The 26,871-nt window shown below is 39.0% G+C and overlaps 1 protein-coding gene across 2 annotated transcripts; it reads left to right on the top strand.

The window, feature by feature from the left end:
* The first annotated feature begins 4,369 nt into the window (after nt 1-4,369).
* On the top strand, nt 4,370-26,318 carry LOC140947301 (polycystin-2-like protein 1). 2 transcript variants are annotated; one of them, XM_073396359.1, is made up of 19 exons: nt 4,370-4,607; nt 9,083-9,432; nt 12,476-12,589; nt 12,974-13,027; nt 13,879-13,952; nt 14,565-14,719; nt 15,228-15,326; nt 15,972-16,107; nt 16,934-17,022; nt 17,501-17,900; nt 18,122-18,181; nt 18,859-18,980; nt 19,596-19,815; nt 21,184-21,317; nt 22,186-22,303; nt 22,729-22,928; nt 23,717-23,864; nt 24,035-24,238; nt 25,053-26,318. In XM_073396359.1, exons 2-19 carry the CDS (start codon nt 9,102-9,104, stop codon nt 25,092-25,094), a joined length of 2,700 nt encoding a protein of 899 aa, XP_073252460.1. In that variant the 5' UTR covers nt 4,370-4,607; nt 9,083-9,101; the 3' UTR covers nt 25,095-26,318. The 2 variants fall into 2 exon arrangements, with proteins under 2 accessions (XP_073252460.1, XP_073252461.1); XM_073396360.1 differs by lacking the exon at nt 4,370-4,607 and adding an exon at nt 8,437-8,548.
* Nucleotides 26,319-26,871: the final 553 nt, after the last annotated feature.

Below are 26,871 nucleotides of genomic sequence, written 5' to 3' on the forward strand. Positions count from 1 at the left end.
TTTTGGATGTTACGCAACAATGCTGATGCTCATATTTCTAACTTGGGTTGCCTGTGGTTATACTACGTGGTACTGCGGTGTTAACTTCTCTCAAAGAAATATAATCTTTGCTCTTCTTTTTGCTCTGTTCCCTGGGTAGGGCATGCCAGTTTCCATGCAATTTTTTAAGCCCAACCAGGATGGGCTCTTGGCCCAAAAAGGGGTTTCCCCACTTTGGGCATGAATAATGTTGTGGCTCGGTTTTGTCCTTGGTTTAAATTTTATTTTCGTTTGTTTTTAGGTATAACAACGTATGATAATGAGTTTGAAACAAAAGAAAATGCAATTCAAGCCAAGGATAAAATTGAACAACAAATGTAAGCAACTAGCAAGCTCAGCCAAGACAAAAACGATGTCGAGGCTATGTGGAGTCCAGTCCACTAACGGATGGAAATGAAATGGCGGCCAGGATAGAGGTGGGAATTTTACCGTTCTTTCGTCGTTCTTGTAACCGATAATTAAGTAGCTAGCAATTAACCCCGTTTTAATCATAACAAAACAACAGAGGATAAAGTGAAGAATGTTTTTAAACGTTTAGAAGGCAGGCGTAGAACCATTAATTCTTATTCTTTCCCTTTCTCAAAGCGTACCATGCTGTTTCTAGAAATTGATCGCAAGTGGAGAGTCATAACTTCTTGTGCCAGGGATGAAAAACAAGAAAGAGAGATGGCTCTGTAAAGTAGTTTCAGAAAATTTTCCTCGTCTTTTCTCCTTAGGGTGACAGAGAGGTAAGTGTGTCTTAAATTCTAACCATCCATCAGTCGCATCATCAGTGCAACATTGAAAAAATCCTGACTGTAACCTCATCATGAACCTTAAACAACAATGTGTAAAACTTAAAAAACGAAGTAATGGACTGTTAATGTTTTGAAATTGCCTTTCTTATCGAATTCTTCATGGTCTACATGTTTAAAACAAAAGTTTTTGAAAGGCCAGTTATTTAATGAAAAATTTACTCAAACATGGCCAATATAGATTATGTTCCAAAAATTCTGGCCACGATGAAAATAGCTTTAAAGAACAGTATTCCTTTTATGGTGGAAATTTTGGCAAGAATTTAGGATCAAGAGGTAGCTCACACTAAAAAATGAGATTTTTTTTTTAGTTTTACAAGCTTTTCTGGACACAGCCTGCCCAGAGGGAATAGGCACGAACGGGCCTCATAGGTCCCATGCAAGGTGCCATCCCTACCCAATCCCATAACCCGTAAAGGTTGGCCACACCACCGGGGTCTACGTCCCCTACTCTTTTCGAACAGTAGTGTGGGTTCTTTAACATCCCACAAGAACAGATCAGTGAAAGTGCTGTGAGACGGGACCTATGGTTTTTCGTCCTTATCCGACAAGACTAGAAAGTCTAACCATTTGCAGATGTCATTACAAAGGTAGCACTTTCTTCTTAGTTATTTAAAGATCATAAGTGTTGGTCCGGCCGGGGTTTGAACCCGCGACCTCCCGCTCAGCAGACCGGCGCTCTCCCAACTGAGCTAACCAGGCGGCGGTGATATGATATGGCCTGGGACTGGGAGGAGGTTGGGAGGTACTCAGCAAAGTTTTATAGGGGGAGGCGCTGTACTGTCTCTAAAATATATGAATAAATTACAAATCCAGAATGTTTTTCTCGCAGCCATAAAATGCATCTGTTAGCCCTTTTGTGCCTTTTTACCGACCAAAATAACCGATTTTCCTACCCAATTCATCAACTTATACTTGGGAAATCCCTATCTTTTTATATACCTGAGGCTTGAAAAAGGTACCCTTTTCTGGTGGAGCCTCCCTGTGTAGGTCGTTATAGGGAGTACCTCCTGGGTGAAGTGGATGGTAAAGGCAGTGGTGATGATCATTGATGGCGGTGATGATGATGATGATGAAGATGGTGATGATGATAGTGAAAAATGTTTCGACTTTATCTCAGTACTATCCTATCCACTCCATGGTATTGACAGTACCTTACATACACACACAGTGACACAGTCATATTGCCCGGGCAATGGCGGCCATGAGGCTATGCCATGCTAATGAGTCCTGTAGCTGTGTGCATGTGTAATGCACTGGTCATGCTGCAGAGTTTGGGAGTGTGTTCTTCCTTGCTGAATTCGTTCCTGCTCAGTGGCAGTTAAGCAGCTCCTGTTGGGCATCATCTGCATTGTTAGTCATGTGATCATTCTTAAGTGCCTGTATCGGTCTTATCCCTGTTCAATGTGTTGGACCTAGTTTCTTGATGAGCAGTTCATCTTTAACCCGGCATTTGTACCTGTGATGCTCAGTTTTTGTTAAATTGAGTGTCTTCAAAGGATTAAGACTACTTTAAGAAGTACCACAGGGCCTGGTCCACGGACTGCTGTCTGCTCCTAAACCATATTAATTTTTTGACCTTCCTGAGACATCAACTCTTTGTGGATGACACCACTGCATATGTAACAATTATTAATTCATTCTCATTTAAATCCATGAATAGAGGATAGCTTGTAAGAAACTGTGGTGTTGCGGTCGTGGGGTGGTGAAAAGAAAAAAATTTGGTCTTATCTTTGGTGGGCAATATACTTTTCAACTAAGTTAATAAAACCAGATTTGGATTCACTCGATAAAATCGCTACTTTACATACTTAAGGTGTGCAAGTACTAGAAGTTAATTCTGCTGGATATGCTTTTCTAAAGCTTGATTGTCTTGATTTTTACATACCGGTAAACTATATGAGAGTCCAGAGATGTCTATCCTGCGATAAGTATCTCAACCAAGTTGGTAGGCTGTATTCCAGAGCATATAAGGCTGGTTTTGTGTTAATTTGTTCAGCATTAGGGACTTATAAAGTGCTGGAGACATGACTGTTTGAGACAGGATCAGCCTTGATCACATACTACTGTCAGATTTATTACCACCACAGAAGTCATGGTGATTAAGGAACAGAGGACATCTATGTATTTTACCTAATGTTCGTACTAGGGGTTTTAAAGATGGTAGTTATTTTAACTTTTTGATGGCTATAGATGTAATATGTCACGTTTGTTGATGTATTTTTCTTATCTAATCAGATTGTAATAATAAATTATTATCATTATATATAAGGCTGTCAACGGACTTTCACCAAGGTATATATCCAATTTGCTCAGTTTTGTAGCAGCTCCTCCTCTTTGCGTTCTTGCTCGAATAAGTTACTTCAAGTCCCGAGATCTAAGCTAAAGTCTTATGGTGTTCAAAGATTTTCTATCGCAGGACCTAAACTATGGAATAGCTTACCCGCATCTTTAAGAAATGCCGATTCCTTGAATTCTTTCAAGGCATCTTTATTTCACCAAGCTTTTTCTTAATTTATAAATAGATTTTGATTCATTTTTCATACTTATATATGTAATTGTTTTAGAGTTTTAATACATTTTTTGTAAAGCGCCTAGATCAGTTAATGATATAGACGCTATATAAATGAAGTTTATTATTATTATCATCATCATCATCGTCGTTATTAATATCATTATTATTATTATTATTATTATTATTATTATTATTATTATTATTATTATTATTAGCTAAGTGAGAAACAATATGGGACCTGAATTGAAATGAGTTGGATGACAAGAAGGACCACACTGACTAAAACGTTTAGATAACGTCGTTTTCCGAGTCCGTATTTTTATCAAAACTGATTATGTTTTGGAGCAAGAAAAAATTTAGCGTACGTGTAGCCGCACCCGCCTGATAATTTTGCAAGGTCAACGTTTTATTATCACTCGATTTCACTGTTGGCGTGGCTTAGATAAATTTGGTTATTTCATTTCAGTTTAGCAATGACGGATGTCACTGTTTGAAATATTATAATTGAGACTTCTGCTCACATAACTTTTACGTTTATTCAAATGTTCAAATATAATTAAAATTTTCCCCACACTATTTTTGAGTTACATTCTTTTCCGTTTTCCAGTCACGCGTTTCTTTTATACGTCTCGACAACCATTAATTCACTTAGCGACATCTCTGTCATATGTGTCTTTAAAAAATTACCAGTTGCCAAGATATTAAAAGTTAGGTGGAGAACTCATTTTTGCTTTCTTTCTTTTACAGAAAAATATATAATTTATGGCAGAAAATACTTGGGACCTCAGCTGGCCTAAACCTCAAAAATTTTGTAATTCGTGTGCAAAGTTCAATTCACGTCCTTGGGAATACCTTTTTATATATATACATATTTTTCAAGTCATAAGTTTATGGTATAAGAATAAGTATTATGAGGCGGTTGGTCTAAAGAGCTTTATTATGCATCAATCAGTCATCTAAAAATATATGGCGGTGTAATTTACGATTCTGACGGCACAAGAGTGCTTGACACCGACAAAAACGGACTCATTCAAGGCACGTTCTGTTGATTTGCGCGCTTTTTTGTCTCGTCGAAACTTACTAGACAAAAGAGTTACCCTGAAAAGCGTATGATCCGTCCGAACAAAAGTAAACAAGATTCTGAGACAAAACTGACGAATGCATGTTTGATCATCGGCAGTTTTACACGACTCTGCTTATAACAGCTCTATTTAACTTCATCGTAAACCAAGAATAAAACTGGTCGGACAGCTGAACAGGTAAATCTAACCCAAGAACCTTTTTTTCTTCAGCCGTGTTTATGGTTTAGTACTTCTCAGTTCCGCAGTATTTCTAATGGTACACCGGGGGGGAGGGGGGAGTTATTCCTCTTATTCGCCATCCGCTTCTGTTTACTCACTCAAGAAAGCTATCATATAAAAGCTACCGATGTACTAAAGTTTATTTTATGCACAAACGTTAACAATATTTTTATTGTTTTTTTCTTTACATTTACATGGAACCGGCTCGAATAAGAAAATTTTGGAGTTTAAATAAATGAAATGCTGAAGTTACGCCAAGCAACAAAACGTCACCTAATTTAATGCACATCCTACTCTCAAATTCCTGCAGGTGCTGTATGAAGTAGTCACACTCATGTTTTCACCATTGTAGATTATGAATGTATAAAGCCACCTGTATCCGTTGCTTTTACAAGTGATTTGGCAATTTGCAAACTGAATTTTTTTTTAACAAAAAATTTAGCTTTTCAAATTTTATTTCTACTTTGCAAGAGGTGAGGAACGTGACACTCTTATCGAATTGAAATCAATATGGTAGTTTCTCCCTCAATTTTGGCCGCCGATACTCTGACCAAGAACAGATAAATAACGATTTAAACAAGCACTGCTGTTTTTTAGTCGCATTTTCCGATTTTTTTAGTCGTGCTTTAAACGTATGGAATACAAATTATTCAGCGGTGCCATTTTTGCGGATGTCATTGGATTGGAGTGGTGACGTGTTTATCGGGAGTTAAGTTATTATGGGTTGTAGATGCAAACTCATCAATCCACAAAACTCGACTTTATGTGATATAGTATAAAACTAAGTGGCTGATTACGTAATATAATTGAAGTTGCCAGAATTATTTGAATTATGTGATATAGTATAAAACTATAAAACTGTGATATAGTATAAAACTAAGTGGCTGATTACGTAATATAATTGAAGTTGCCAGAATTATTTGCTCTTGTTTGCTGCCTGGGGGATGGGGTACTCCCTTATGTAAGCCATATAGGTATGTGTCGCCCCAAAGGGTATGGTGTTTGCGCCGTTTTGGTCTGAAAAGTTGTCCGGAATCGGGTATGGTTTTCGAAGGAACTACGAGAATGAATGAACGTATTTGTCTTTTCAAATCCACATGAAAAAGCCAAGGAAGGGTAATTTGCGAATTCGAAATGGACTTTTAGAAATCTTTTTGTTGGCGTTCTAATCTAAATAATGATGACCGAAAATTTCTGCTTATGCTTGGTCTGAAAACGGGTGTGGAAAATGACATTTTTTGGTCTGAAATAGGGTCAGAATTTGGAGAGCAGGGCGGCACCGTCCCAAGAAGAATTCCCAAGAGGGTACGGTACCCCCCCCCCCCCGTTCCACCCAGGGGCTTACTGTTAAGAAGATGACTGCAACATAAAAAAGTCATTTAAAAAGTTTCCAAACTAAGTGTTTGAGGCTTTCAAGTGCTTTAACACTCTTACCTAAAGCAATGTATTCTAAGCAGCGCTATTACGGTTAGTTCCCTGTAAAACGTGAGATTTTCTGATGCTTCTTTCCCTTCTGCTCCTTTCCGTTCCAGATTAAAGCCAACTCTGTGAAATACAAGCGTCCAAAAAATCGAAGGAAAGTTTCCAGAACGATTAAAAAAATCCGAACAATGGAAATTACATCGAAAAATGTTTAGTCGCAAGAGAGAATGGGTTGTTAGTCGTTATAAAGCAATCAAAATTTCTGGGGAACATTGACTTCTCAGCAGATACTTTACCCCCTGATGCTCGAAGCCGGTCAGGGTGATTGAACCACACTTGAACTGTTACTATCTTTGAGCTCAAGAAATGACTAGATTAATTCCGTGTTATACTTTTAGCAACTGTTAGTTACTAAGCCACATTTCGTACATGTTTTAAAAAATGAAAACCTGGCAATTAAAAGCTCGAAATATAAGTGGAGCTTGCTTATAATTTGATAACACCTTACGCACGGTCTCTAGCTATTTTATTACAGAGCGACTTTCATTGCCAGTTTCCCGGGGGGAGGGGAGGGGACAGTACTCCCTCTAATGGCCTAAATCTGCGGGAGGCCCCGTCGCCGAAAGGGGCACCTTTTTTGGGCTTTAAGAATATGACGAAATTAAAGGGTAGGGCTTTCACTAGTTAAATTTTATGAAAGGGTCGGGAAATCTGTCATTTCGGTCTGCAAAAGGGCCCAAAATGGCTGACAGAAGGATAGTTTATGGCTGTGATAAAGTCGAGAAAATTTCCTGGTTTTGTGATTCATTCGTATTCAAGAGAGTGAATATACCCAAAATTCTGAACTGGGTATTGTGAAAGGGGCACCATCTGTCAATAGAAGGTACAGATGAAAAGGGTACCTTGTCTGCCGAAAATGGTATATAAAAGGGTAAGGGGTTGGATCTCGGGGCGGTGCCTCCCCGTATAAAACTTTGTCGAGTAACTAACCCTAACCCACGCCCCCACGCCGCCCCCCCCCCCCCCCCCCCCCCAATTTTGCGGCAATTTTTGGTAACATGTTCTTGATAACATGGGGGAAGTTTCCTTGACATGAGATTTGGCTTGCGACTCCATCAATAACACATTTTAAATCCGTTGTAAGTGTTTCGTTTAGGATACTATACGATTGAAAAGTAAAATGGCTTTTAAAAAATGTCGTAGATTGTTCCAGACTACTATCTTCTAAATTACACGGGAAGTTCTTTTGCAGGTGTTTACGTTTTTACATCTGTACGTTGATTGGTGAGTCCTTGCGTGAAAAAAAAAAAGTTTTCAAAGACGTTTCACGATCACGTTTGTCTACTATGCCGATTCATCAGAGTTATTCTTGTGGTATAAGCTTTCACAAGAGTTTATCGTTCCGTTCTTGGCATCCTTTACTACGTCACTTATTAACGATTTCAGCTAAGAGGTTTTAATTACGGCTGAGCCGAAATGAGTGCTTTGGCAACGCAGTCAATATGATGTAAAAATGCTTTGGGAGCAAGTCGATACCTGTGATTTAAACACCTTTAGTTAGGGCCCATAGTGAAAATTCTAGAACGTCGTAAGCAAAACAAAGAAGAATTGGTCTGGAAGAGGAAAAACATTTACGTCTTTCGCGTTTTACGGTTTTAATAATTCATTCAAAGGGGCAGGGGGAGGAGAAATGTTCGGAACTTTGGTAACTGACAAAATCGATTTGCTTAGAATTCTACAATTTCTATAAATGTCAATATTTTGTCTCAGACAAATGAAATAAAAGGTGTCTTCTATTCAATAAGCTTTTGTAAGTGTAAGCAAGTATATTTTGCTCCAATAGACCCATTCATCCAGCCGAGCAGAGTGATTTTAGTTATTAAACTGAATTCGTTTTTTTTTTTGTTTTGTTTTGTTTTTTGACGTTCGTGGTCTCACTGGTTTTAAAATGTATTTGATCCTTCGACCGCCAAAAACTACCGTCGAACGCGCAAGTAAGGAAAAGAGGAATTCCTTGGTACCATTATTCTGTTAATCTCATTTTGAAATCCTGAGACTTAAGCTTGGGTTTTTGGAGATAACGGTTTTCAAACCGAATATAGGCCCTCTGTTTTCATATAGTCACGAACATTTTATTTGGAAAAGTGCAAAGAAGTAAGCGAGAAGCGTTATCGAAGCAATCTTGTTAATAAAACGCTGTGGTTTTACGGCGAAAGGGTCAAGTTTTGTTTTTTGTTATGGTTGAGCTTTCCAAAATACTTTTATTCCTAGTATATTTGTTATTTCGTAATATCTCAAACCTTTACGTTCCAACTAAGTTGGCAGGAATTGAATACCCAATCACCTCTCTTCAATTCTTTGCCTTCATAAAACATTTATTGGATGTAACACATTATTTGCCTTCATCTAGTACAGGTGTATTCGATCGAGAAAGGCACACAAATTTCATACCTTTTCCTGGATTTTCCCCTTTATCGGTGAGTTTAGAATGTGTTTTCCCATCTTGGCACTCTAAGGGCCTTTTTGATTGTCCTAATCCGATATTCTGTATTACATAAGCATTGCCGTGTCCTGTGTCCTCTTTTCCTAACCGATCGAAGTGGCATTGTAAAAAAATTAGTGATTGTAACAGTAATAGAAGAAATTGGAAAATTATACAACCATCATAAACACCAATTTGAGTAGATAGAGACATCTTCATTAGAAAATTTTACAGACTGCGGTACTTTAATCGCTTTTAAAAAGAATTCATTTTCAATGTTTTGACAATTTTCCACAACTTTGTAACTATAGAAACTTTAATTAAGGGCCTATCTGATTGGCATGTTTCATTTCAACTTGCGTATGCACGAAATGACATGAATTATTTATCTTATCTGCGAACATTCGAAAACTCACATAGACCGATCTACATTTAGAGCAACACGGGGTCATATACGCCGTGGGCAAATTTATCCTCGTTGAAGAAATAGCGTTTACGGAACTAAAACTTTTTCTTTTATTCAAAAAAGGTCCTAACTCGACGTAAACATGAGTGGCTCGGCAAAGCGCCGAAATCGCAGTGGTTTGGGCTCTCAAGCTAGCCTCGGTACGAACCTGAACGATGAGCTTGAAATGCATGAGAAAAGTCGTCCGCCTTCTTCGCACTCACGAAACGCTTGGTCTGATGATTTGCTTGGAGGAGGACACGATGAAATCGATTTCTCGCCTCGAGCACCGGCTTCAGCTGCTGTCGATCTTCCATCGGCGATGGAGCAAGAACCGGTGAACCATCAAAATCGTGTACCCACGGACGTTCGAGCTCCGGGAACGAAAAATGTGCCTGTTGGCTGCTGGACTCGTTTTAAAAGGATTATTCGAGGTAAGGTTTCCTTTATTAAGCATCCAAATGTAGTAGAATACGTATAAATGTCTTATGTATCATTATTTTAACTGTTCCGCAACTCTCTCCTTAGACTTTGTTTCTCCTAAAAATGTCACGAAATTCGGAAGTTAATTCGCTAAGCATCGTTTGTTCCAATTTCCTTTTCTCTACTGGGAGTAGCTATTGTCTGTTCTCTACGCTAGGATGATTTCGTTAATTCTAACCTTAAAAATTGGCAAAGGAAGGACAATTTTAAGCGAAAGAGCTGTAATTTAGCCCTTGCACCGGAGTGGACTCAGTGCGCTCTAATTGATAGTGGTAAATTTCATGGCGAGACATAATGTTTTTGGTAGTTTCATGTGATAGTTGATGATGATGATGTTATATACCACATTTTGGTCGATTTTCGGTTAGTCTCCAGAGCAAATTTGAAAGGATCTAACTTATTTCACCACACATTCGGTTTGCAGGGACGTAAAAAATTAATGAGTTTGTGGCAGGTGTTTTATCTCTGTATTTGGGGATGAACGTAAAATTTCGCATACTATAGAGGCGAACAACATTCGTTTTTTCCACACGATGATGGTATTTCAACGTCGAAAAACATTCAGCACGGACGTATGAATAAACTGCCAAACGCGAGTGTCAAAATCTCCGATTTAAAAACTTTTTACTGCTTTACGACCTTCTAGTTGTGAATCGAGCGTTTCGTCAGATACTCTTGTGATGTTTGTTTCCTTTACCGCCAACTTCCATTCTCGATAAATTATTTATATTACTAGTTTCCAAGGGAAATTGTGGAAAGCTCGCTTTTAGATAAATTTTAGGAATGTTCAAAAATTCTGAATAATTTTATCCTTTGCAAAGAATGTTATGTGTCGATAAGGCTAAAGTAACTCGTTACACACAATTTCCGTATTGGAGCCGTTCGATTATGATCGAGCCATAGAATTGAAGGATATTGAACATGGCCCTCATTTTCCGCTCTAATATTACAGTTAATTGAAATTTTTATGAAACTTTTTTTTAGCGGATCTTAATTTGTTTGGCGATAGCTTAAATGCGGGTGATGTTTCCAAATGAGAGCCAGCTTCTGCTATTATTATGTGCATTTCCATATTTTATTTAAGTATTTTAATTCTATTTGGCGATTGGATCAAGCAAGCAGTTAGAGGAGTATTTTCTACTGAATTCCTTTTTCTTAACACAAAGATATTTTTTGTACAAATCCAGTTTTTTGGTTGGTCACATTTTTATGAGGGGATGTTTATTTCTGCCAAGTTTAAAGTTCTTTGGTTATTCCCTGTTTGTTTGGAAAAATAATAAACAGAAGTGTAAAGGATATCAAGAAGAATGGAAACAGTTCATCATGTGAATTTATTGTGGTCCATTTGAAAAAGGTAAAAAAGGAACTCTTATCACAATGAAAGAAAGATTTCCACCTTATTTATTTAAGTATCTCCTTGCTTTTTGCATAATTTGTTTGTACCATCTGTTTCAAGTTTCGCAATCTAACAATAGCTACCTTGTTTCCTAATTATAATGTCCAATTCAAACAATTGTTCCAGGGTTTTTTTGCATTTTCAATTTTTCTTATGTAAAATTTAAGGTATTTTTTCTAGCGATAATTTATTGTTCCTTCTAAAATGCTTATTAATTCATGTTCTGACGGTACTTTGTTTTCCACCTGTTTTACTTAGTTTCCTGTTATAATGTTTAGAAATAGGTAGTTGCTAATTAATATTCGAAGATGCGTAATATCCCATCAATTACTTGTCTTTTACACTTTTGCTCTCACGATACTAGTATTCCGCGTTCCAAAATAATCTCTTTTTTCATGAGGGAATTTCTGTATATTTGTTTGAAACAGTAGACAAGTATGTTTTACCCATGAGTTAAGTGTTGAATGAATATTGTATACATGGCATTCATTAAAAAAAGGATTCTTGTCAATTAAAACAAAAAAGTAACCTTTGCCAGCCATATCCAACTGTGTCACCATTGATTTGTTGATGTAGCCAGTGTTCTCCTTATCAGGAGGTAACCGGTAAAATTTACCACCTGAAGCAACACTGCTTCCTGCCTCCAACCGCTTGAAGGTTTACTAAAATTAAATACGTAGTTTTAAAAAATACTCAAGTTTTGATCTGATCTGATGCCCACAAGGAAACGAATAAATATATGGAAAAGTACTAAGGCATACCAACTTTTCTTTTTCTGGCCATGCATTTTGGAAAGAGAACATTGAAGATAGGGTAAAATTATTGGAATTAAACGTTTTAAATTGTTGTCTAAAGATAACAACGGCCGATTTGCATAAAGTAGGTCTTAAAATGAGGGAATGATGTTTTAGAGAGCTTAGCTCCCAAATTTCCCAGCAAGAGCAGGCCCATGTCCCTCAATCCATTACCCCCCTTCCCCCGAGAAAATTGTGTCTCTGGCGCATAATTTTTACCTTAGCCATGAATGGTCCCTTGCCTGCTGACCTAAAATTTAGGGAGAATACTGTGTAGGGAACAGATTTAGTAAGAACTGTGGTCACTTCCCGTTGTCCTGTAGTTCTAATTTTTCAAGATTAATAATTATTTCACCTATGAGGCAAGGTTATTATCTTGACCCCCTGCTTACAAGGTTTCTTCTTCTTCCCCTGGCTATCATGATAGTTTACCTTATAATAATTGCTGGACTTGTGTAAGCAAGCTCACTAAAAAGTTCAATTTTTTGACACTAACAAACTGAGGTTTTCCAGTCAAAGCATGAACATCACCCCAAGACTGAAAAGAAAGAAAGAAAAAACTCAAAAGAGAAAAGAAAGGAGGGGATAGTTTTGGAAACTTATGAGCCAATCTCAAAAACCCTTGGGAGCATATCTGACGAGACACCTAAAATCTCATTTTTGTGTGTTTATTTTTGGCTTTTTGGCTTTTTTGATATAAGAATTTTAAAAGTTAATTATGTTGTGGGCAACAAGTACACTGGTGTTTTTAGACACAGAAGAAAAATGTTTTATATTATAATGCTTTTCCTTACTGACTGGTAGGTCTCTGGCGTACACGTCAGACTGAAGACCCCGATACAGATCCTGAGACACATGTGAAGACCACTTTGCGGGAACTGATAATCTATCTTGTTTTCATCACCATCCTGTGCATCTGTAAGTATTAAAAGGAATACTTCCGGGTAGTAATAATTGTCAGCTCCTTTTTTGTTTGGTGGAGGTTAATTGGGAACATAACAGAACTACAGGCTGCATAAATGACAAATTGATAGCTATGACCACCCCCAGTGTCAAAAATACATTGTCCTTTGGTTGGGGGAGAGGTGAGGGGGGAGGTGAGGAGAGGTGCCCGGGGGGCCGGGGGGGGGGGGAGAGGTGAGATCAACATTAAACCAGTAACAGCAAACTATACAGTTCAACTGTTGGCTATAATTATTTATTTCAATTCTTCAACTACCCCTCCCTTCTTCCTTAAGGCTTACTTTCTCTATCCATTCATTCTTCTGCTCTTTCATTCTCTTTTTTGTTTTGTTTTTTCAGTGACCTTTGGAATGACCAACTCGACCATGTACTACTACACCAAAGTTATGAGAGGTTTGTTTTGTCTGATAATTTTGTTATGCATTTGTTGTGGTTCAATTTTATCCCTGGTTTAGATTTTATTTTCCTCTGTTTTGAACTCATTATCATACATTACCATACCCCAAAACAAAGGAAAATAATACTGGGGCGGATCCAGGATTTTTTAATGGGGGGAGGATGATAACAATCGGCCATCAAACTGTACGTTAATTTATTTTAAGTTGTCCTACGTTTGTCCCAAAACATGGCGATTTAGGAAGGACGAAGGCTCAGTTAGCTTCACAAGGTTTTTGCAACCCACATATTTCTATATTTTTTTGGGACTCACATATTTCCGTTTGTTTTTCCATGTATTATATTGTTTTGGTGGACTGTTCTAAAGGGGGGTGGCTAGTCACCCAATCCACCCCTCTGGGTCTGCGTCTGTAATATTGGAACCAAGGATAAACTTGAATCACAACATATACATCTAGCTCTATATTCCCATTGTTGTAAATGTGTACATATAGTTCCCATAAATGTCTATACTCCCTAACTTAAATATTTTCGGAATATTCCAAGGATGGGATTCTCAAAAGCAAAGGCTTTTGAAGAATTTTACAGCTTAGGGGGGTCAGATCTAAAACCAAAGTCTGACTTCCATAGGAACACAAGCTTACACTGATTTGTACTTGTGCAGAAAATTACAAAAGAAAACTGCACTGGATCTTGGGATTTGAGTTTGTGAACAAAATTACATCAGCAGTTCAAGTTGTAGTATTTCAGACTGCTTGCAATTTATATAATTAGAGTGTGTGATTTGAGAATGGATTCCTGACGGCAAGAAACATGACTGTAATGTTTTTGTACCACACTTTGCCCAGATTTGTTTGTGGAGACAACAATGGAGAACAGAAACACTTTTAAGGATATCACCACCATGAAGGAATTCTGGACGGTAAGTTAATAATTTGATGGCAAGTGTCCCAAACTAGTTTATTTTCAGTTCATGCAGATAAGTAATTTCTCAAAACCAAAACAACAGAGAGAGAGAGAATTAATTTTGATATCCTATTGATATTTTAACTATGAGAAAACAACAATTTCACCCATGGCCCTTCCTTTTCTTTGGACTTTGCTGAAGGTCAAAATTGACAATTCTATTGCCATTTTCACGTCAAAATCAATGGGGCATCTTAGTGTAGGGCTGTCATTAAGGTCTGGGGGCTGGGGTAACCTCACCCCCTCCCCACACTACTAAGAAGATGACCCCCAGCTACTTTCACAAGGAAATAGAGGGAAATTAGAAACAAGAGTAATTCCTAGCTGTTTGGTTCCTCGCCTACTTGACTTGTTGTATTTACCCGGAAACTTAAAATGTTATAGACACTGCCCTGTCTGTGATCACACAGACAGTTTCTGATCATGTTGTGGGCTGTCACAGTGCCAACATGTGAGCTATATTAATATACAAAGCCCAATGAGCTTAGTTCAGCAACACAGTTTTTTCACAGCTGCACAGCCTGTTGAAACAATGATAGCAAAATGCTTTTTTTTCTGTTTCTGGTAGTACTCCAATGGTCCATTGTCTGATGGCTTATACTGGGAACAATATTACAACGGCAAGAATGTATCAGATGATGACCTTGGCTTCATCTATTTCGAGAACAAAATCCTTGGACGGCCACGCATTAGACAACTGAGAGTTAAGAATGACTCCTGTGTGTAAGTAACCATTTCATCCTTAGAGAACCTCACAAAAAATTTAAATTTTGTCTTTAAATCCAAAAAAATAAAATATCTAGTGCATGTGCTATGCAAAAATTGTGCCATTCAGGGTTCATCTGAATGGTAACATCAATTAGGATTTTTTCCATGCAAAATTAATGTAGAAGTTAGATTGATGAATTAATAATCGTAACATAGTGTGATCTAGGAGTAAAGGTGTCTTTAATGATATTTTGAAGTTGTCATGATGAAGGGTTGGCAAAAGTAGCCGGCTGCTGGCGAGAATTGCCGCCTACTTGGTTAGCATCGGCCAGCTACTCTGCTCGGCATTTCTTTACAGATGGTGCTTTTTTAAATAAAATGTCTCTGGACTGGCCACTTACCTTGACAACTCAGCCATCTACTTCAAAACTTTCTGACAACCCTGATGATGTGACTATTAATTTATTTGTGTTAAAAGTGGTGGTAGCCCTCTGGCTCACTGTTATCTATTTTTCCCTTGCAGTGTGCATGCGGACTTTCAGAGTGTGATCAAGGAGTGTTATGCACCTTACTCGCCTGGTGCTGAGGATACAGCACCATTTGGCTTAAAGAATGGATCTGCGTGAGTTTTCAAACACTTTTAATCTCTTGAAAGACTGTAAGTTAACACTCCTTTCCCCCCCCCCCCTCTTTGGGGGAAATAATTTGACCTCTGAATGTCTTCTTGGCAGCAGGTGTTGTAGCTTCTCTTCCAAGAACTGTTAAGTTAAGTAACATGAAAAGTATTACTTTGGAATATTTTTTTTGAGCATATACTAAAACTTCAGTGCTCAAAGTTTGCCTAACCAAGGCTGTTGCATGATTGTCTAAGTTTGCAAGTTAGTTAGAGGGCTCATGACTTTTCTGGCCCATGACATCTATCAGGCAAGTGACCATAAAAAGTTAACTGCCCAGCCTACTGACAATGCAGATGACAACCCACCATGCCTATTTTTGGTCCTGAAATTAATGTGAACTATACTGTTGTGTTTTCCATAATTCATAACTCTTTTCAGTCTTGTAAGTCGATGATTTTTACAGATTTTGATTTTTAAATCTTAGATTTCTTAGTGTTATTTTATTCTATTTTCCTTTTTCGATTTTATTTTTTATTTTTTAGCTATTTATGAGATAATTACAGGACCCTTTTGATAACAGTTCTTTTTATTAGAACTGATAGGTTATCCTGTATAAATATTCGCATTATTATTATTATTATTATTAACAGATGGACGTACCAAACTGAAAAGGAGCTTGATGGTCGGTCTCACTGGGGAAGAATTACCACATACAGTGGAGGAGGGTTTACTATGTTGCTGGAAGCCAGAGAGGAAAAAACCAAAGAGTTAATTGCCAAATTGAAGGTAAGTTGTAAAAAAATGTTGTGTATGCTAGTAGATGTGCAGTGAACAACAAAGCATAGACTAGAAGTCACAAAGTGGCAAACAAAATCAGTAAGTTTATCTTTTGAACCCAGTGGCAGATCCAGACCTACAGATAAGGGGCCTGGACTTAAAAAAAAATTTTTTTTTTTTGGACCTTTGGGCCTCACCTGGAGCCCAAAATAAGGTGGGGGGGGGGGGGGGGGGGGGCTGGATCCACCGCTGGAACCAATCCCTGCAATGCCACATTAACCTTAGTCCATCTTTGAAATAGCACCGAAATCCTTGTTCTGGTCCCCCACCTGTGTACCAGTATTTGAGTATATGTTATGATAGGACTGTTGAGAAAAGCCATTGTCAATTTCCTAATCAGGATGAAAGGAAATTTGAAACTCACTTGCAGTAATTCATTGAGTCCTGGGGGGGAGGGGGAAGTACAGAACAAGGATCTTGGTGCTGCTTTGTAGATGTTACCAACCGGGGTCAGATTACATCTGCGATGCAGGCTTCATTAACTGACCTCCAACAGAATTGGATTCAAACATCACTTTACTTCAGTGTTTTTAGAACTTACTTGTTCATGTGTATTATACCAGGCCTAGTTAACTCACGTTCACATTACCCTACTTACCATTATTATTCTGTGACTGAGTCTTGTGAAATGTGATTAATTCATTTATCTCTCTGTGAAGGCACTTAATTACTTAACAACTCATAGTTTTGGATTAACAGTAATTATAGCCTGTTAGTTGGTTATTTTAGTTTTCAACAGGGAAGTGAATTTAGGAGTGTTTGTTTTTTCTCTCAGGATAATCTTTGGTTGGACCGTGGTACCAGGGTGGTGTTTATTGACTTCACCGTCTACAATGCCAATATCAACTTGTTTTGCATAGTCAAGTATGTACCCCACTTTCACCCACTGAACTCATCATCTGAGCCAGTGTAGCAATGATTTCATTGGTTTATGTAACAGTAAGGACTGTTTAAATAGGCTTGGAGGGAGTTAATAGGCAAGTCCAAAAACTGGCTTTAAGATTTGTTGTCATTTCATTTGCGTTAAGGAGGGGAAAGAAATGGCTTGGGAGGGTATGATTGCAAACCACTCCTGCAAAGGCAGCCCAAGCCCATCATGAGTGCTCAGTAATGCAAAAAGGGAAAAAAAAAACATTGTTAAATGAAGGAATAGATTCCTCCTGATTGTCAGGTATCCTTGCACAAGGTGATTTACCATCAATCCCATGCCTTTATATGCCTGCTGGGTCCCTTTTAACTGTTTCTGAGAAAACATAACAGACAAGAATAATAATAATAGTTTTCAAAACTATGTTTTAGTTTAAACAGAAACTGGAATTCATTTTTCTCTTGTTTTTGTTAGGCTCATCTTTGAATACCCAGCCACTGGTGGCTGCATCCCATCATTCAACTTCCGGACGGTGAAACTAATCCGCTATGTGACAACTTTGGACCACTTTGTGATGGCATGTGAGGGAATCTTTATCGTCTTCATCATCTACTACACCATTGAAGAGATCTTGGAGATCAAAAAGCACAAGCTGAAGTACTTCAAGAGCTTCTGGAATGTGCTTGATATCATTGTCATCTTCCTTGGCTATGTCGCCATCGTGTTTAACGTGTATCGCACCTTGACTGTGAATGACTTGTTGCAAGGGCTCTTGAAGAACAACAAGCAGTATGCCAATTTTGATTCCCTGGGATTTTGGCAAACACAGTTCAACAATATGGTGGCAGTGGCGGTGTTCTTTGCCTGGATCAAGGTAAAATATGAATAGAGATATTACCATGTATGTTAAGGTGATAGTGTTCAATCTATATACATTGACTGAATGAGTGAAACATTTTCTTTATTCTCATTACCATTTGTTTGTTTGTTTGTTTGTTTGATTTAACAGTGATTTTATTGGAATACAGTAGATTCTATTCAGTACAGGTATTAGGAGCTGAAGAGTCAATATTAATTATTGATATTGTTTTTCAGGTCTTCAAGTATATCAGCTTCAACAAGACCATGACTCAGCTCTCTGCCACTCTCAACAATGTAACCTATCACTTTTCTTTAATTCAGGGGTTTCATTACTTTTTGATCTTCTCATCACCATTAGCCTGTTGCATTTATTCCCCCCCCCTCCCCTCTCCCCCTCCCTCCCGCTTTTGTGGCCAGTAACTCATGTTGTACTGCATACAAAAACAAACTGGTGACCTACCAGAAACCAGTCCCGGGGGAACTGATATAGTTTATGACCCTTTTGACTCTTGTAGATTTTGACTTTCTGGGTCTCAAATAGAGTTAAATTTTCTGCTTTGTCAAAGGTCTGTTATAGGGTAGGGAAAATCACATCTGCAAACTCCCCGCCCAAATTTTTGAGGCGTACCCCTCCCTGGTGGATCCGAGACCCCAGCCCCCCTCCCCCCCCCCCCCCTGACAAACGATTAAGTGCTTTGAAACCGAAGTTATTTTCACGGAGTGATCGCATACAACGTATACTTGTTACTTGTTATTTAATAAAATAAGGGAAGGTTCAATAAAACCTCGCCTCTCAAAAGCCTGTGAACAGCAATGAAGGGTGAAAGTTTGGATCCCCCTCGATTAAGATTCATGAATCTGCCCTTACACGGAGATGTTCAAGGCGAACTAAGCCATTTGCTATGTGATGCGTCGTGTACACTGTTATAAAAGCCTTCTACGTTATAACTGTACATAATTTTTTTTTCTAGTGCGCAAAAGATGTGGGTGGCTTTGCTGTGATGTTCTTCATCATCTTCCTTGCCTATGCTCAGTTAGGTTACCTCGTGTTTGGTACTCAGGTCCGTGACTTCAGCACATTTGAGGACTCCATGTAAGTTCCGCACTTTTATCAGCACTTCTTGTTATCACGTTTAATCTCACAAGCAAATGCGCACTTGTCAGCCTGAGAGAATGATAAGTGCAAGAGAAAGCGGCTTTCTTTGCCTCGCCAGCTTGCCCCTTATTTCTTGGAAATGTAGGGGTGCAGGACAAAGAGAACGCTAGAAAAGGACGAGCAGATGGGGAGGGGAGAGGGGAAGGCGTCCCTTACCACACTCCGCCAAGTGTTTGTTCATAGTGGAAATGTTTTCGTCTGAAGTGCTTACTGTTCGGCACAGAAAACATGTCGCGCAAATTTGCAAACCCTCGCGCGTGTATATCTCTACGTCAGCATTTCAACAGGATCCTTATTTGTTGGACTTTTAGGAAGTAGCCTGTTCCAGGCGTTGCTACTTCCTAAGTACCTACATACTCTTCCCAGGAACCAATACGTTGTCCACGAACTTACCAGACTTGCTCCACGCGCGAACACGCAAACCTCTCACACGCTATGTACGGGCTTGCTTTTAATCAGGCTCCTCGGACATAAAAGAGTGTTGCTTACATGTACTTTTGTTGTTGTGTATATGCGAACGAGAAATTGATTTGCTGTCATTCATTTTGCTAGCTTTACACTGTTCCGTATCATCCTGGGTGATTTCGACTTCCACGCCCTGGAGCAAGCCAACAGAGTTCTCGGTCCAATCTTCTTCATCACCTATGTGTTCTTCGTGTTCTTTGTGCTGCTCAACATGTTCTTGGCCATCATCAACGACACTTATGCTGAGGTCAAGTCCAACATCGCTAATCAGAAGAGCGAGTTTGAGATTGGAGACTATTTCAAGAAGGTAAGCTGGGTTTCAAACACAAAAAAAGACGGAGGGGAAGTGAACCCTCTGTTTCACCACTTAATCTGACATGTCACTGGTTGTTTGTCAATTGTGAAGACGGGCAATATAGTTCTAGCGAAGACTCGGGATGCATGAGACGCGACACAGAGCTTTTTCGCGATGGTGATTCAGTGGCAACTGTTGGCATGTGTTCGCTCCACAAAAGGCGGGCATCGCTTCTGTGTTGAAATCATTAAGTGTTTTTGCTTTTGCCATCTCTTCTTGCCTCTTTCTACATTAGTATTCTTATACTCAAGTTTTCCCACACATTAGTAGAAATCAGTGGAATGCTGTTTTTGCTCAGTGTTTAGGCCTTGAGTGAAAGAACGAGGAAAACGCGTTAGGCGCGAGATGAAGTAATTTTTCTCTTTCAGTTCCATCATTTCTAGCTTTATATCGTTACAGCTGTAAAGTACTCTACCGACTGAACTATAAAGAATTGACAATTACGTAATCAGTTTTTATAGAAAATGGTGAAAACCTTCACGATAAGAAACTAGTCGTAGTTCTCTTCAAGTATGTTCGCCAATGTTGTTTTGTAAAATTATGGGCGTTGTTCCATTGAAGACGGATGAAATTTCTGGAAACACATCTTCTTTCTGTGCTACAAATGATTTATAAACAGCCCGGAATTACCAACGAGCGTTTTCAGACAACTTTTTAAATAAAATATAATTTTGTCGCGTTCTTTAAAAGGACAATGGATTTGCACTCTGCTTTTTGCTCTATGTGGTCTTTTACTGGACGCCGCGGGGAATTGAACCCGCAAATAGTATAACGACAAACTTTCAACTAAATAATGAATAACACAGTAGATTTCCGATAACATTTATATTTGTTAATTGCAAGTGACATTTCTCTTAGATTTTAAGCTAGTGAAACATGAGTAATTCATTGTTCCAAATCCAGTAAATTAATGGTAGGTTAGGCAGCGATAATTTGAAAGTATAAGCAGGTGTTTGAAAAAACAACATTCACAGCTTAACACAAACTATATTGGTTTTTTCAATTTCCTGTCCTGTCCTTGTATTCTAATTGAACTCACTCACTGGTTGCTCGGCAACCGCCAAGTGGACGACTTTTTATTGGTTTCTTTCGATTGTGTGGGCCTTTTAATTGGATGTTACAATAAGCCCACCTAGCGCAGTAGAGCTTTTTATCAGACAACTGCTGGAGTCAATGGAGTGAGTGTCTGAAATGACATAACTGTGAAATCGAAAATTGCTTGGCAAGCAAGACCTTGGTCAGTTACCTCAAAACAAGTTTTACGTAGCCAAATGTTGTTGTAGAAGTAGGTTATGTGAGTGAGTTGATTTTGCTCCACAGGGCTACCAGAAGATGTTGGATCGACTCTCATTCAAGCGCGAAAAAATCGTCGACATCCAGAAAGCACTCAAGAGCGCAGATGTAAACCAGGATAACAAGTTGGACTTTGAAGAATGGAGAGCTAACTTGAAATCGTAAGGATCGCTGATTTTTTGTCGTTGAAATGCCGGCGTCGCCCTGGACAATTTTACCGAATCAGCGTTTGTTTGTCGCTTCTTTAAGCGAGGTTCTTTCACTGAACTGTGAATAAATATCGCTTGCACTCTGTAAAACCAAACATGGTTAATGGTATTATGTAATAGACCCTTTTAAACACGCATGAGGCCTTAAAAATTGTCCGCTTCTGATATTTGCAGATGATTATGTTCAGTAGGAAGAAATATCCGCTGCTTGTACATCACAGTAGCACGTTATCTTTTTCAAGTCTTTTGATCCGGCTGTTTCGACCCGAGGACTAAGCGTTAAAATATTCTCCCGCCAAAACACTGCAACTAGCTTTTTTTTATCGGAATTTACATTTTAGCTAACTAGAGTTTCAACACCGCAGGTTGATGTAATCTAAACTAATGTACATTTAAATAGATTCTTTATACTTGAAAAATTGAACCGTGAAATGATTCAAAATTCAGGTTAAAATCACTTTTTTACGGTTCCGTTTAATCGGGAAAATCGTAACAATTTTCAGCTCTGTTCTCTGTCCTTTTATTCTCCAAAAAAGTGCCAAAATCAGCATTCATGATAAAAACACCTAAATCAAATGTTATTTTGCAATCTTTCTGAAACAGTTGTTAAAACAATGTCACATGTTTTTTAGCTAAAATAGAAATTTTTGGCTTTTTCATTGCCGTGGTTTTCTTGGGCGTATCCAGACATGCTGTCTATTTTCAAGGTGCTGTTCGATATGTTGCCTTACAGAAAGTTTAGAGATTTAGTAAACTTAAGATACAGTAGCTTCAAAGTAACAAAAGGGTGGACATAAATCTTGTGTGTCTGGTCTTGTAGGCGTGGCCACGCAGATGCTGAAATTGAAGCGGTATTTGCCAAGTACGACTTGGATGGTGACAGAATTTTGGATGAAGATGAACAGAGGAAGATGCAAGAAGACCTTGAAGGACAGAAGGTGAGGTCTAAAATTCGCTAAATTGCCGGCCCAAGTCAATATTTGACGCATTTCCAACTTTATAACTCGGACTTTTGATGTAAGGAACGGCAGCAAGTTGGACTACATCTCAGCAGGAGCTGATTACCCTGATTTTGATCAGCTCCTGATTAGAAGCGGCCATCGCTTCAGTGGTTAGTCAGTTCAGACCGCGTGCTATACCACACTTGTTAATTTTCGGATAAGTCTTAAGTTTCATTCATATTGAAGCTATAACTTTCAGAAATTTACATGAAAGAACCTATGCAGTACAAAAATCCACTTAAATCAGCACAAGCTCGATGAAATTTGTTAAAAGGCGTGTACACAAGAATCTGTGGCGTGTTTTTAAACAGAACTTTTCTCTCTTGGCTCGGCTTCTTATTTGTAATCGTGTGTCCGTATAGGCTGAACTGAACGATGAAATTCAGGAAATGGAACGAGCCAAGGAAGCAAAGAGCGCACGCCCGAAGAGTGCCAACAGTTTCGCTGGCAGCGATGATAGTGATGACGAGGGATCTACTGGAGGACTTAGTGCTCGCGCGGGCTCGGCTATGGGTCGTCCTAGTGCCGGCGGAGGAGGAGTCTCGTATGAAGAGTTTAATGTGTAAGTTGACCTTGTTTGAGCCCTATCTTTGCCCCTCACAGGCCAAGCCTGAGTTGTGTTAGAGCGGTTTTCATTTGAGTGTCGAAAAGTAATTGGTTTTGCACTTTCTACACGATGCGATTGGCTTAAAAGATTCGCGCCACCTTTTCATCCAATCAGAAGTAAAACCAAAGCCAATTGTGACGCGCTCGCATGCATTTTCCCGCGCTTTGCGACAGCGACATGTAATTACTTCGAGTTTTGATTGGTTCAATGTATTGTCTGTGTCCTATGTGATTGGCCAGAGTAATTACTTTGGTTTTGGTTTTACGACACTCAAACGAAAACCACTCTAAATAACGGTTAGAAGCTAACGCAGTAATCGCACCAATCAAAGTCGCTTTCTGATGTCATTGTGTAGTATTGTAAATTGTGATAGTTGTGAAGGTGGACTTTGGTGGACGTATTTTGTTAACTCTGTTGTTTAGTCCACGCATGACACTGACTTGTCACCCTAGAATCCATAAGTTACCCCGTCCAACCCTTGCCGTGTTTATGTGAATGCAACTCTTTAAACCAGCAAACTTCAAAGTTTTTCCAGCTTCCTATGCAGTCTTTTTGTGGATAGTCACTCAACGGGCTTTAATGGGCAAAAGCGCTTTGTGAGAAAACTGCGTTGGAGACATAACTTAGCCCGCTTTTCTGTACTTTCCTGTGACGCAATTCACCGACTTTCGGTTAGCATTTTTTAAAGATGGATTTTACACTGAAATAGAATAAAAGGTTAACACATTTCGTTTACTTTTCAGCCTCAGTCGCCGCGTGGACCGAATGGAACACTCCATCGGAAGCATCGTTTCCAAGATCGATGCTGTGCTTGTCAAACTGGAGGCCATGGAGAAGGCCAAACTGAAGCGACGAGAGACCATGGCTAAACTACTCGACTCCATTGCTGATGTGAGTTAGCACATGCACAAATTTTAGACAAAAAAAACAATTGTGTTTTCATATTCAGATAAACCTTGTTTTTTCCAATCCTAACTTGAAACTTAATTAAATACAGATAGAGCGTAGTCTCTGGAACTGTTCTTTCACGCCTGAGGTGACGCTTCTGTTTTCTTCAACAGAACGGCCGAGGTGAACACGGGGAGAGAGACTTGAAACGAGACCAGATGGAGAAACTTGTCCGAGAGGAGCTGGAACGCTGGGATAGTGAGGCGTCTATGAACCGAGGCGATGCGAGCCCTGCTGGTTCCCGAGCTCCCACCGCCAAATCGAGCCGCGGATCCCCGTCGCGAGCGTCCCAGGCCTCTGCAGCTTCTGTCAGGACGGTGAGTTTTAACGATCATAAAATGCGAATCATAACATGCCTTGTAAGATTTAGCACCTGTAATTTTTTTTTCAGTTTTGAATAATAACGATTATTTTCGAAGTATTTATCCATGAAATTAAGAAGTTGTGTCACGAAATTTCTTCAAAATTCAAACAGTCGTGGGTGAGAACTGCCAGCAAACTAGGAAAAACAAACACAAAAAAATAACTGCTCAGGACATGGAAAGAGTGTATGAATAACACAGCAAATACAAGAGAGAAACGGATAGACAAAACTTGTCGAAGATTGAAACGTTTTTTTCATTATGCCTTTTGAAAACTTGTTAGCCGAACAATTTTTCAAAGTTCATTTTTATTGTTTGCAACGTTTGATATACTACTTGGAAGGCATATTTGTTTTTTATTTTGCCATTTACAAGAAATTTCTCAAGTTCCATAGCGAAAAAGGACGAATGATTCGGGCATTGTAAACAAAATGAACCAGACAACCGTGACACAGCCTCTTTAATAACCTTTCAAGTCCCAAAAGTGACCAACATCAATTTTCTCCTAACAATATCCATGCGCAATCAAGAGAAAAGGTTGTGAGAGTTAATACAATAATCTTTTAAGGGAAAATGCTTTGATCTTCAAACAAACTCTCTCCACTTATTCTTTATGGAAATGTGTAGAGATCAGTTTGGAGAATTTGTATGTGGATGTTTGGGCTTAAAGGGTTAAGGCGGGCAAATCCATTTCCTTCTCAAGGGTTCAATTAAAGGAAACTTGTTTCAACACCCTCCATAATATTATGCTTTTCTGTTTTTCTTATAGGAGGGAGTTCCCCCCGTCTTCACCGAACACACAAACGTTTAATTCACAATTCATTGGCCCAGAAGGAAGATTTTAGTGCTAGATAAATAAACATGGAATAAGATGTAGAGTTAATTTATTCACACATATATCACTATCAAAGCAAAGATTATTTACTAGAGACTATGAGCAGTGCTTTCCCACGAAAGTATGAACTGTTTGCGCTGAAATTCGGAAGTCGTTACGATTCCACACGTCTTTTTCCTCTCAGTTACACCACTGTTGTGGTCGTTTCCTGTTCAGGAAGCCCTGCTCAAAGTCTAAGTTTGCGTCCACATTGGATAACCTCAGGTTGATTCATTGTTTTAAATTTAATTGTATTTATGGATATCCTTAGGTTCCGTCAAAGATCTTTTCACATGATTTGCCAGTATATGGTACTCATAGATCTGATTTTTTCTCCTGGAACTCCTCTTATCATTCCTCGAAGGAATTAAAAAAACCTGTGAAATTATGGCTTAAATATACAAAAAACAGTTCGGAGGGTAATATATTGCAGTAGATTTGTAAATAGTCAGAAAAAACGTCACGTGTTTTTACTGTGTCACGCTTTTTTAGTAGTGCATGACACTTCTTCATCACGTGCATATCACGTTGTTTGCACATGCCCAGATCTTCCGTAGACAATCTTCTCCGTAGAAGTGATTTAACAACGTAACTGTTAATAACAAAAATTTGATTATAAAATCTACCTTTTCACTTAGCTTCAGTTTACATCGTATGTAACAAAAAAGGAAGAGGGGGGAGGTTATGACGAAAGACATTGTAAGAAGAGGGTTTCGACCAAGCTTTAGCGTGTATTTGTTAGAAAGAGAGACGAAGTGTGTTTTTTAGACAAGCTGTTTCGTGCAAATTTGAGACTGCGAGAAACACACGATTCTGGGAAACTAACCACTTACCCCTCCCCACTTAGGGCAAAATATTGGCGAGGAAACGGTGGGCAGGGAAATACCCTTGAGAGAGCGGCAGAAATCGAGCCTAATTTGGTGGGCAATTTCCCAGAATCGTATGCTGATTTTTGAAGCTATTGTGAGATAGATTCATTAACCTCTAATAATCGAATGATAATCATTCAGTTGTAGAATTATGTCTTTATTGCACTCGACTGCTGGCGGTTTAGGGGCAGCTTGGGGTCAATTGGTAGTTGTAGTGCTGTGGTCCATTACTCTTTGTTACTACAATTTATGCATGTTACACTCATTGCTCAATAAAAGAGACGTAAATGCCTTTGTCTGTTTCGTTGTGTTTTTGTGTTTGTTTGTTTGCTTTTTTGTCTATTTTGTAGCCTGCATCACTGACACTCTAAACCTTCTGTATACCGATACGTTGGCCGGGTAGACTACGAGCGCTAGCAGGTTCTCATTTTTCTTGGTCCATCGAGCAAAACGCGCGAGACACGTAAATGACCATGCACGTGACTGAAGGCGCGAGACGGGAAAGGAACGTTTCTCGCGCGCGCTTGCACTCCCCTCACTAAATCTAAAGAAAAAGACTGCTGGCAGTCTATGGGTCGGCTGCAACGCAGGCTATCTGTTTTGTAGTTAGCCGATGCTTATAATTTGTTTCCACCTTATCTCTATTAAATGAAGGGTGCGTTTCTTATGAGATGATCTGTATCAGGATTTGTGGTCCAAGATCGCTCGGATCATGAAGCATCTCAGGTGCCGAAGAATCCTTGTCCAGATAGCACTTAACATCTACAAGCACCATGGTAACGAAAACATTTACCGGCCCAGTCTCTATTTAAGGGTTGGTATGGCGCCAAGCGCGGGAAACTGAT

The sequence above is a fragment of the Porites lutea genome, chromosome 9 (assembly GCF_958299795.1).
Source record: "Porites lutea chromosome 9, jaPorLute2.1, whole genome shotgun sequence".
NCBI classification, from domain to species: Eukaryota; Metazoa; Cnidaria; class Anthozoa; order Scleractinia; family Poritidae; genus Porites; species Porites lutea.